The sequence below is a fragment of the Taudactylus pleione genome, unplaced genomic scaffold (genome assembly GCF_031769625.1).
Source record: "Taudactylus pleione unplaced genomic scaffold, aTauple2 ptg000089l, whole genome shotgun sequence".
NCBI lineage: Eukaryota > Metazoa > Chordata > Amphibia > Anura > Myobatrachidae > Taudactylus > Taudactylus pleione.
Window position 1 is genome coordinate 6,677,199 of NW_028284491.1, and position 12,732 is coordinate 6,689,930.

General features: G+C 41.4%; 1 protein-coding gene across 1 annotated transcript; it reads right to left on the reverse strand.

Moving 5' to 3' along the window:
- Positions 1–629: 629 nt before the first annotated feature.
- Positions 630–12,346, reverse strand: LOC148527319 (aquaporin-5-like). Its single transcript, XM_088469254.1, has 4 exons — positions 11,984–12,346; positions 5,383–5,547; positions 3,462–3,542; positions 630–839 (listed from the first exon to the last, which is right to left on the reverse strand). Exons 1-4 carry the CDS (start codon positions 12,344–12,346, stop codon positions 630–632), a joined length of 819 nt encoding a protein of 272 aa, XP_088325380.1.
- Between the last annotated feature and the right edge of the window lie 386 nt (positions 12,347–12,732).

Consider the following 12,732-nt stretch of genomic DNA (forward strand, 5'->3'; position numbering starts at 1 on the left):
TGAGACCACTGCACAGTACATGCATTTATACATGTTTAAAATCCACTGTACACTGAATAATAACAATAAAAAGGTCCACTCTGTGCGGTATTTCAAATAGACTTTAAACCTTCTTATATACCAGAGTCTCTCAATGCCAAAACTCAGCAACATGTAGCTCATAATATACTATTACACAACTATTGGTTTAAATTAAAACATACATTATTTCATATGATAAAATCTTATATGTGGGTTTGAAGACTCCTTAGTCAAGATGTTTATTAATATCTTTTTCAGTAATAATTCTTAGCAGTATGTATAGCTACTGTAGCATGGTCTGTGCTATGTTCTCTCATAACAACATAGAAGTAATATAGGTTATCAGGGCCCAGGGAGATCAGTCAAGTCCCGGGATTAGGCCCTGTTTAATTGCTGAAGGTGACATGATTACACCATCTCGGAGGTACTGTATGATTGTGCCTCCTCAGCAGTCTAGTCCCCAGGACAACCCTTTGTACCTGCTTACCGCCTCTCAGTGTCCATGTGGGGTGTCTCAAAAAGACAAGAGACACTTAATTAACACATTGGACCCTGCTTTGATATGTTAAGACATTGTCCATATGTTATCGTAAGTTCTAGCATTCTTGTTACATAGAGAATGACTTATTTACACGGTCAGGACAGTCCAAAGAGCGTCTCTTGTGCTGCTCAAGATCCTCACTCCACTCTGATGAAGGCTCATATGTCCCGAGAAAAATGGCCCTCCTCTCTGACGGCGTTCTCGTGTATGGATTCAGCACGTAATTATACATGAAGGAGGCTATAATACCTCCAGCCAACGGTCCAACCCAGAAGACCTAAAAAATATACAAATAATATAAATGTTACTTGAAAGAGTCACTAACAAATTAGACACTGATATTGGTCCATTCACAATTCTGCTTCTTATACCATATACAAATTAAAAAGGGTATTTGGGGGAAAAAAGTTGAATGTGTCATTGCTTAATTGTGTTTACCGTAGGGGACTGTATACACCTGACATAGCCTTACATCAGCTCTGTGCAGGCTATGTGCAAATGCTGATAGCTCTATGGAATAATGAGCAATCAACCTTACCAACGTGTGGATTCTATGGAAAGTGTTGACAAGAATATTTTATACAGTCATCTTTTAATATTTACACTAGACAAATAGAAGATTAGTAAATATATAGCGTTAGAGTTCCATTAGGATGTGACCATTAGGATGTTACATATTGGGGCTAATGCAGAGTTGGACGTAAGCTGGGCAGACATTACTGAAATGAAACATGCATGGAAGAATTGCGATTTTCACACAGATGCGAATCTGTGCATATCTGGAGATGCGGTTTCCACTGTGTGCGCCTGGTTTTCTGCTAGTCATCTTCATCAGTAGGCACTTGCACCTGCATTGTACTAGGTGGAACACATATGTATTCTAACAGGTGTATCTATCCTTACATGCAGGTCTACATGGTCCACATTTGCATGAAAACCTTCCTACTCCAGTTCTGTCTCATCGGTCATATGGGTTGGTGCAGCCAAATTGCATGTGGAACTCATCAGGGCCATAGCAGGGCTGTAATACAACCAGGGGGAAGTCGAGAGTTTGCTACTAGGTGAGTATCTGACCACCCACAGCATCCTATGGACACTCAGGGGGCTTTTTGACAGTTTGCTGCTGGCACTAGTTAGACGCTGCTCACCCGGAGCATCCAAAGGACACTCCAAGTGGCAACTTTCTAGGCTGCAGGGTGCTGTTCCAGGCACCATGCATGCCAAATACAGTTGCCACTAGGCAGCGACAATGCCACTCCAAAGGCACAGCGCAAACAGTGCATCAGCCCCAATGGATATGTCATTTAAAAGGACAGTATCATGAAAGGAAATGTTTTGGGTTTTTTATTTTTAAATAATGTTGCAGAAATAAAATATCAAACAAAAGTTTTCTCTTGCTTTGATCTGTACATTCTCACGCTGTATCCTCCCTATAGCTGTCATAGGAAGGTATTTCTTGCTCTACTGAATTAAGTGGCCTACCCTAGACTCTCTGGACTATAGGCAACACAATGGGAAGCATCTATCATTAGGCGATTTTGATGAACACATTTTTAGCAATTTAAACTCGTAATATATTTCACCCAATCAAGTTAAGGTGTAAATATCCACTTTTTGCATTGTGAAGTATAGAAGAGAGATATATCTAGCAAATTAGTTTGTAAAAATTGCTATTAAAATCTCCAAAATCAGTCTCCCTGGCTTCAGGCACCAAAGATTGATGAGTAAGATTTATCATACATTACAGCTGACAATTCAATCCCCTGTGTGCAGGAGGTCTGTAGAAGTGCATTATTGAATGAATGATGAAATGCGCTGTAACTAAATAAATACTCTTGTACAATTAAAAAAAACACTGCTATATGTTAAGGATCTTGTGGTACTAGAAGAACCAGCAAGTATTACACATGGGCCATTGGGAACTATGCACGCCAGCAAGTATCACTCTGCTTTGCCACTAATGACAATGTTTTCAAATGGGTTAAGTTCAAAACTTGTTTAGTTAATCACAAGCAACAAGCATGCAACCATTACCTGTGATTGCCCAACTCTTCCTATGTATTACTATGGGCAATTCATAGATATCGATTTATGTGCCCATTGAAAATGCAATGCCTATTCATATTAATGGGAAAAGCTTTGATCATACTTGCAACAAAGTAAACATATTTTTTATAGATTAGAGACAATGGCAAATTATTTATCAATTTTATTTATGGTGATTACGGGAACTTTTCAGTGGCGAAAGGTCTGTCACAATGCTCAGAGGCAAATCATCCGATCCCCTCAGCCCCCACCCCAGGACCATCAAACGACACCTCCCCATAAATGATTTACTATTATCTCTGAAGGAAGTGGGCGCAAGGGGGCGGTCACAGTTACCCATAAACTGGTATCCCACTCCCTTGGCAACCTCCACACTTGGGGCCCAGAGCAGAATTTAGGGATCAGGCCGTTCCTAGGCACAATATTATTAGCCAACCCCCTTCCCTCCTTTACAGCTGCCTTCAGCCTTCACAGTCACGGCAAGTAAGCATAGCTGCTAACGTTTGCATTCAGCAACTAGTCACACATTTGCATTCATTGTCTGACTTGCAGATGACCGATAGAAAGCTAATTGCTGATTGACTGCTGTGTTTTGTGGAGATGTTGCACCTAAATGCAATAGTAGTACTGTGCCATCACATATGGGCTCTTCATTCTACAGTGTAGACTGAAGAACGACTTTGCAGAAAAAGTCAATCTAGTAGACACAGATAATAGCTGTTTTATGCTGTAAACTGGAATCGTTATAAAAGATACATTTTAAAACTTTTTATTATAGTATTCTCCTACAGTAAAGTACATATAAAGATGAAAATGAAACAACTTTTAATGTATATCATGAACTTGTGCTTACCCACTGATTTCGAAAGTTTTTCACTATAACAGCCGGAGAAAAAGACCTAGCCGGATTCATGGAGCAACCAGTGAAGTATATCTAAAACATTTTTAAAATAATGTTAATGTTACATAACTATAATACAGAGAATGTACTCAGCATGCATTTACATAGGTAACACAAAAAATAGTCACTTGTTACTTATAAAAATATTAGTTTATACTTTTTTTTATAGTTTAAGGGCAAAATTTACTAAGCGGCAGGTTCTAAACCCCAGTGGTTTGGTGGCGGTTTGGCGGCGGTTTTGCTATCCGCAGATTTACTAAGGCCAAAACCACTGCAAATCTGCCGTCAAAACAAATTTTAGAATAGGATAGAACAAGGCTGTCATTTAGAAACCGCCATCAAACTGCCACCAAACCACCGGGGCTTAGAACCCGATGATTAGTAAATTCTCCCGGCACTGAATGGATGGCACGCGCATGCGCGCAGCATCCATTCAGCTACTCCGGGGTCTGGCACAGTTGCGGAGTTGCGGGTTCTCAATCTCCCGACCTGACCACCCGTGGGACACTTCGTTCCACGGGTGGAACAGCATGACAGTGCTCTCCCGCTGAAATCGGGATGTTGGGAGGGGTGCTCCCTCTATGGGGTGGCGCCCCTGTTCGACCGCACTGGTTGAACACCCCAAAAGCCGGACCTGGTAGGAAGGATAAACAATGCATGGATTTTATAATTTTGCAAGGATCCTGCATTTCACTTTAGTATCTTACAGCTCCCCCATTACTGTATGTGTTATCTCTTCCAGGCCGGACTGTCAGGGCTCTGCAGCTTTATAGCAATAGGGTGCACAGTTCCTGCACCGCATGGAGGAGAAGGTGTAATGCGCAGTCTTTAAGTTAAAACACCGGACATTACACTTCCTCCTCCATGCGGTGCCGCGGCTGTGCATCCTAGCACAGCCCCTGACAGTCTGCGGCCGCCGCTTAGGTAAGATGGATGGGAGGGAAGGGGAAGAGAGGGGAGGGGAGGAAAGAGTAAGGGGGGTGGCGCCGGAACGATTTAATGCCCCCCAACATAAAATTGTTCCGATGCCCCTGATGGGTAGGATAAATAAACCTTTTAATTTATTATCCAAAATGGCTGCATCAAACCTATATTATGTTCATTGGTTTCCTGCAGATCTAAATCTCTGTATTATAGTACGTTCATGATTTCTGTAAGTGCCTTTATTCCTTTTAGAGTAAAGCAATATATAAATAAAATGATTATTATTATTGAAATTAGCTAATTCCTGCAGAATGTTGCACAAATTAAATATAGCACAGGAATGGGCCATTTCACAGAGGTAAAGACATGCGGCATTACAATCTTCAATTTGTCGCAATGTACTATACAGATTTTACATTCTATAATGTTCTGATGTGATAAGGGAGAAGACTGCACAGAACAAAAGGAAAAATTGAGTATTTTTGGCCAAAAAAGAGAATTTCATGTTGAACAAAAAATATCAGGAGATTCCTGCCCTGATCACTTAAGGTCAAATTGTAGGTGGGACTAACAAAGTTGTTCGCACATACAAAGTAATTCACACCTTACACTCTACTTACTGTAGGTTCAGGGGTTCTATAACAGACCCTACACAGAATCACTCTCTCTCTCTCTCTCTCTCTCTCTCTCTTGCTCTCGCTCTCCCTCTCTCCCTCCCTCTTTATATTAGTCTACTAGGCTTTAATATGTGTAATTTGAGTCAAAGATAAGCTGGTAACCTATTATCCTATTGCAATACCACTGGTTACATGCTATACCGGAATGTAGCTGAATTTCCATTGGGATTTAGATAAGCATAATTCCCTTTCTACTATAAAGGAGCATAATATAATCTGGAAGATAAATGTTGATATTATTGTGCAAGAAAAATAATACATTTTGTACTTACCCCTATGAGATGGCCCAATGTGACAGAAAGTCCAATGGATATAGCTGGGGACCCTACATTATCAGCTCGGCGACTGTCAGTGGACGCAAAGATGCACATAACCAGTTGGAAGGTAAGAATCATCTCCACAACGAAACCCAGTCCTGCAGTTGTGTTGTTACTGAGCTGTAAAAAGAATAAATGTTTAGTGTATCTAGGGAAATAACATACAATGTTTTCGCTTAAGCCAGAGATTTCCGAACTCTGCGTTTACAGTCCGTCCAGGTTTTTAAGGATATCCAATCTTGAGCCCAGGTGGTTAAATCAAATCTACTTAGGTACTAATTAAATCACCTGTGCTCAAGCATGGATATCCTTAAAACCTAGACTGTAATGGTGGAGTTTGGGGGCCTCTGCCTTAAGCCAAGTAGTACCAGTATTTTCCAAATCATAGCAGCAAATCAACATAGCCAGCTGTCCCCATAACACTAGAATGGAATATCCGAGAGATTCCTGAATTTCGGGGGGCTTTTCCTGACCCATGAGTGAGTATGCCAGTATCATGCATACAGCCGTCTTCCTGAGGAAAGTGGGAGATCTGGGGTGTTATGAGGCGTTTCACATTAAATCACGTCATCATGCCTCCCCCCCCACACACATTATACTGCCGCCAAACATGGTTTTTTATAGCAGGGGACTGGGGCTACAATTATGTTATCATTAAATGTCGGCAAATATGGTACAGCCTCATTATCTTTGTCTTTATAACATATGGAAGTTAATTTTATGCATAAAAGCAAAAGTATTGAACTTTCTAAAATAACATGGTGAATGCATTGGTTTTTTCTCTCCCATTATTTAGGGGTATAGTTAAACAAAGAAATTACAGCATTCAATTGTTTATCCGGTTACGGTGGTATCCATTAAAAACTGCAAATTAAAAGCGAACAAGGTTTTGTTAGGAGAATAAAATGTAACCCTGGCTGTCAGTATTGGCAGGACATCCCGATAGCATTGCTTCATGTAACCTGATCCACTTTGCTTTTTCTCACCCACAGTGACCTTGTTACATCTAATGTTTATATTGTTAACAAGCTGATTTTCTTCCCTTCCAATCAAAATTTGTTTTTCTCGATAAAACACTGAAAATAATAGCAAATAACTAGAAATTAGCACAGTTCTTTAGAAATGTAGATGTCTTGTTTTCCCAAAGAGCTCAGCAGGGAAAGATGTCAAATCTGCTGTTAGACATTATGTTGTATATTGCGTTGTTTCTAAGTAACGGTCTGGAGCGCTGTTCTGGACTCCTGGGTTTAAAAACATTAACACTGAGCCTGATTTGGGTGCCTCCATTTGTGGCACAAGAAAAAGTGTGAACGATTTGGCTCTATTTAGAGTTACCTGTGACGTATGGCTCATTGCCCGTCATGTCTGAATTGGTGCGATGGGAGTACATGTGTAAGTATAGCAAGGACATACACACATAAGTACAGCACCCACATGGCCATAACTGGGAATGTTTGACCAATGCCACTACCCTGGGCACTAGACCAAGGTGGTGGCAGCAGCATCACTGCATTGGTCACACCTGTATTCAGCTTGTGGGGTTCCTGACAGGGCAAGCTGCAGCTTGGAGAGCCACCGGGAACATTCTTAGGACTTAGGTCTGATGCCCAGCTTCCTCCTGCTCCCAGGCCCCTATTGTGTGACATCATGAAGTGAGCCCACCAAGCTACAGATTCCTCATATTTAGACTAGGTTATATTGTGAGAACATGAACATTGAGCTTTTAGGGACAGCTCTATAAAGTAAAAGAAAAAAAACACATATAAGGTATACACAACTGTGCCTGATGTGGGCCTTGTGGCTTAATTAATTAGAAGTTAATGGAGTTGGATGAACCTTTGCAGCTCAGCTAATCAGACATTTCCCTTGCTAGTCCCTTGTAATTGGTAGAGCAACTATTTACCCTCCCCATCAATTTCAATCATTTAGAGACAGGGCTCATTAATGAGAATTTGCATCCGTCTAGTGTTTAAAAAATAAAACCTGCTGTTTCAGGACAAAATATTTTGGAGTTAAATAAAGTGGTGAAATTGTGGTTTTGGGATGTAAATTATATTAACCCTGTGATCGCTAGCAGCCATTTTTGTTCCAGAAGCACCAGCATGCACAGATAATTGCTGCCAGGGCTTGCTGGGACTTGTAGCTGAGACCAGCTGGTGTCTCATTAACATATGCAGTACTTCCAGTATATAACTGTGACACTAATAGCCCCAGTAGTGTCACAATTTATCATGGGGCTTATTGACTCTAGAAGGCTCGCGCACGTAACATCCGGCTAACACCTGGGATCACAGCCAAAGCTGCAAAGAACCACAGGACAATCCACACCTACCGGTAGGTACAAAGATCCCAGAGACAGAGCGGGACGCCGCTACTGCACTAAGTATTGGACTTTATTCACACCCCACATCCCGGTTCAGTAAAACTGTAGACCAAAGGTCCAGCAGGGGAACGTGCAGGAGTAAGGACCGCACGGAAAAGAGCCCCCTGAAAGGGGACACCCACTCCCCAACCGAGGATCACAATACTTATCTGCTAATCCCCACACCATATAACGGAACTACCTAGGTAAGCATTGTGCCTTACCCAATAAAAGGTTGGATTCTACACTTATTGTCTGCCTCATTTGTATTCACCGACGTACACCCACAAACATCTATACAACAGCCACATATCCACACTTCCATTTCCCCTACAGCTGCACATTTCCACTCCCTTCCTATCCCATAACCCCCCCCCTTTTTTTCCCCTCCCCCCCTTTTTTCACCTTCCCTTTCTCCCACACACACACCCTTAGGAGTGCACATGTACCACATATTCCTCCGTTTGATACAACAGGCACAGGTACTCCTGTTTTCACGCTGCTGCACCTACCATTTCCTCATCCCACTTCCCTCCCAGTCCCCCCACCCTAACCCCACCACCACACCACAATTTTGAAGCGCACACCGCCCCCCTCATTTATTGCTATAAAAGAGCTTCACGCTCAGGCCCTCTCACATACTCAGAATAGCAGAGTAGGGAATACGGAAGGAAGGACAGGGACTCAGCTATATAGTGCCATGTCCTGTCTGGTAGGTGTGGATCTCCAGCACGTTCTCTTACACACATTTTAGAATATATTCAGGGTCGCCAAGATTTCCTGCAGGGGTGTAGTAGGTGGACATGCATCTGGTGGAAATGCATCATGTTGACATGGTCAATATGACAACATGTAGCATCACATAACTGGTAGCAGCAGTAGCGCCTCCAGCGTCGTCTTCTGGGTCCCAGCAGCCATGTGACCGTCATGTCCGAAGTGATCTGATGCGCCGGTCTTCCGGTAAGTATACCCACCCTAATCCCTAAACCTCTCTCTAGTGCCTAACCTCCATTCTCCCCCCCTGCAGCCTAACCCTAACCTCCCATCACAGCCTAATCCTGACCCTCCCTGCAGCGCCTGACCCTAACCATCAGCACTCTGAGAATGACAATATGTTAACATTGTGAATATGTCGACATTTTGGGGATGTTGCCCGTGTTTGTTGACATGTTAACCCATGTCGACATTCTAATGTCAACATTGTGGTGTTAATGTGGTTACTGTTGACCATCTGACAGGATCCCTCCTGGAGGTCTAGGTGCTTTGGGGTGTGGTCATATGAGATGATGCAGCTACACTTTCTCATTCAGTACTAACCTATAGAGCACACTTTGCACCGGGGTGGGTGGAGGGGGTGTGGTCATAGCATCGCGTGCATGGGGGATATTACACCTCCCCTGCACTCCTTTACCGACCCTCCCCCCAAGTCGGCAGCCCTGAATGTAGTTGTAACCCTTTTTGCTTTATATTATTACATTATCACTATCTAGAAATTATTATATCATCACTTTATAGAAACTATATATCATCATGATTAGATTATTGGTCATATTTTGACAGTCCTTTTATCAGTATGATTGTTCTCTTACACTTACTCTAAAACTGTTAAAATGTATTGCCAGCTGTACATGCTGCTGTGTACTTTAATTACACAGACAAAAGACAATATTCCCTTGAAACAATAGGAGCTGTCAGTAAACATAAAATATTTGTAATAGCTGATGAGAAGATATTTCCATTAATACAATTAATGTTGGCACTATATGTCAACAATAATAATGTTGAATTCAACATGTCAACATGGTCATAATATCAACCTTGACCATGGCGATATTCATCATAATAAAATGTCGACCTGTTAGAATGTTGACATTTTAGTCCTTTGTGGCACATTAAATCACCTGCGCCTGATGGCTGCAGAGGCTCCAGTGCGGCTTCAGGGTCCTGGTGGCCATGTGACCACAGAGTCATAAAAAGGCGGCAGTGTGCCCTGTGCCAGCCCTGCCTCCTAAACCTGTGATGTCATGGTGTCACATCTGGGGGGGGGGGGGGGGAGTAGGGCACTGCTCGGAGCGTGATAAGGATGCTCCAGTAATGCTATTGGCTATTCGCTATTAGCTGCAGAGTGCTGTTCCAGACACCCTGCAAGCCACATGCAGGTGCCGTGGGGCAGCGACAGTGCCCACCCCAGGGACCTGCGCTCTGAGTGATGGCACAGGTTCACACCTCTAGTTACGGCCCTGTGTGACTGTCACTTCTGGGTCAGACCTCCGATCCTCCAGCGTTCAGGTAAGCCCTAACGCTAGTCCATACCCTTAACTCTGACCCTCTAATGACTAACCTTAACTGCCCACCCCCCAGTGCCTAACCCTAACCCTCACATCCACAGTCCAACCCTATGGTCATTCTGGTAATATCAACATTTAACATGTCAACATTCTGATAATGTCAACATCTTAACTGTTGACTTTGTTGTCGACAATAAGAATGTCGACCTAACGACTACAACCTTAATTTTAAGATCAGCTTTAATACGTGCAGTGTGCCCTGAAGTGCTCAGATACTTTTATACAAGTTGTCGTTTTAACTTGAATTATGAAACATAGAACATAAATGCAGTATTTAAAAAGAGCAAGCAATCTAAAAACACCACAAACAAATGAATAAGGACAAACTTATAAACTTACACAAAGCAGTATGCATCGTATACTAATCTGGGCAAACCAATACAGACCTGTAGACGGTATGTACGGTAATTTGGAATGTAACACAAGTAAATCACTACAATAAATAAATAAATAAAACCTATTACACAGTACTAAATGGAGTGCTCTAAAATGTGGGAAAAGGAGAATAATGAGCATATAAGGATCAAAAACTCTAAAGTTAATAAAAGTGTAAAATCAGGGGATGGCAAATAGTGTTTGATTGATAGATAGATAGATAGATAGATATCAGCTATAGACGATAGATCTCAGTTTGTGCTTTTGACTCCTTACCCTTAGAGAAGAAGAATGGTAGAGAGAGGGGCCTGCGAGCATTGGCCACACAAAGTAAAGGCATGTACAAGCAAATGTGTCTCATGCAGGGAACAACAAAGACGCATATGCACCTGTCAGGATGTGTATACGAGTATTGACCTCTGGTGTAGAACACATAATGATGATGATGATGATGAAGATTCTGATTGGCTGAGTGCATCTTGATTTCTTCCACTGATACTATTATTATTATTTATGTCTGGCTACTGCCATCTAGTCGCATTACATAATTGCATTTGATCCACACTACATACAGTAATAAGTGTCATAAAGAAAACATTTATACTTAGTATTATGTTAATCTATTGATATGTTTTATCTAATTTTTAATTGAATGAAAAAGGAATGATTATTTTCTTATCATTAAATAAAAAACAAAATTTGTGAGTCACATCTCAAACCTTTAAATTGTTTTAAATGGACAAGCCACCAGAAATGAGATGTTCTCTATAAAAGCTGAGCAAATAATATTAAGAAACAAAAACAACATAAAATTCCTGGGAACATTTAGTAATATAACCAAACTAGGGAAGCTCATAAGATTATTATTTTCTATTGCTTACAAATAAATAATAATTTATCAGCGAAACCTCTATATACTATAGGTCATTCTATTTGAAAAACATTGTGAAGGAGATGTATCAAACCTTGGAGAGAGATAAAGTACTCACCAAACAACTCCTAACTGTCATTTTTCAAACACAGCCTGTAAAATGACAGTTGGAAACTGATTGGTTGGGACTTTATCTCTCTAAACTTTGCCCCTCTGCAAGGCTTAGTACATCTGCCCCACAGAGTGTTTCTATTATAGTATTTTTCTCTGCCAACTATTAAGAAACCTCATAGAGAGCCTATTGAAGCCGAAAATGGCAGGTAACAATGAATAATAGTCTGTACTCTACAGCTGTATACAAAATGTCCCATCTGTCAGGATAAGGGAATGTGTACGTATATGTTTATGAATTATGCATACTGTTTTCTAGGCTTTGCTTATAATTTATCATGAATGACTCTTTCCTTCTTCCTTTGTGTATGATTAAACATATTTACATACAGGACTAAATAGCTTGTCACTCATTTAAAATCAACAAATTATACTTTATACCTGGCACTGTAGGACATATTTGTCCCATCTAAAGTGTGACATACTTACAGCGTTGATAGCAAGGTTTCCTCGGATATTTGGTGGAACCACACCAAAGAGTATTCCAGCACCAGCCAAGCCTCCTAAAATCTGGGCAATGATGTAGAAAGCAGCTCTCCATATGGAAATGTGAGATCCAACAAGGAAGGCAAATGTGACGGCAGGGTTGATGTGCGCTCCACTAATGGGACCCACTGTCTGGACAAGAGTAGCTATCACCAAGCCAAAGGCCAATGCGATCTGAAGCACTGTTGGGAGAGCTGCCGGCCACCGTAGAGCAGAACCCAGTCCACAGAAGACAAAGATCAGAGTAGCCAGGAATTCGGCAAATACAGCCCTGTAGAAGGCCCATGAACACAGTTCTCTCCTCATTGTGCAGTTGGGAACAAAATACAATTTGGTAGATCCTTACAGCAGTCTAAAGTTTGCAAGTTGATTGGCAGCTTATATAATATCTGCAAGATGTGCAGGTGACAAGTTGAACAAGAGGTGGAGACGTCTATTGGTTCCACCCCTAGTTCTTCATGTGTTTTTTTTTTTTTTTTTAAAGGGTAAGCCTAATATAATGTAAACCTCCCTCTGTGTCACCTGGAAACGATTCACATTTTTTTTTCCATGTATGACGCATAATTAAATAGATTCATATAACATCTGAGATTGAAACTAAACTCTTATCTGTTTCATAAACTCCTATTGTCATTCCTGTATTCTGTCAACCATCCACTGGAGATTTCTCAATCATCTTGTTTCTTGCTTGG

Bases quoted from the DNA above. Each gene is read 5' to 3' on its own strand.
- LOC148527319 (XM_088469254.1), bottom strand. From the start codon at position 12,346: ATGAGGAGAGAACTGTGTTCATGGGCCTTCTACAGGGCTGTATTTGCC. The intron at 5,548-11,983 runs GTAAGTATGTCA...TTCTTTTTACAG, and splicing joins GAAACCTTGCTATCAACGCT to CTCAGTAACAACACAACTGC. The intron at 3,543-5,382 runs GTAAGTACAAAA...AAAATGTTTTAG, and splicing joins CATTGGGCCATCTCATAGGG to ATATACTTCACTGGTTGCTC.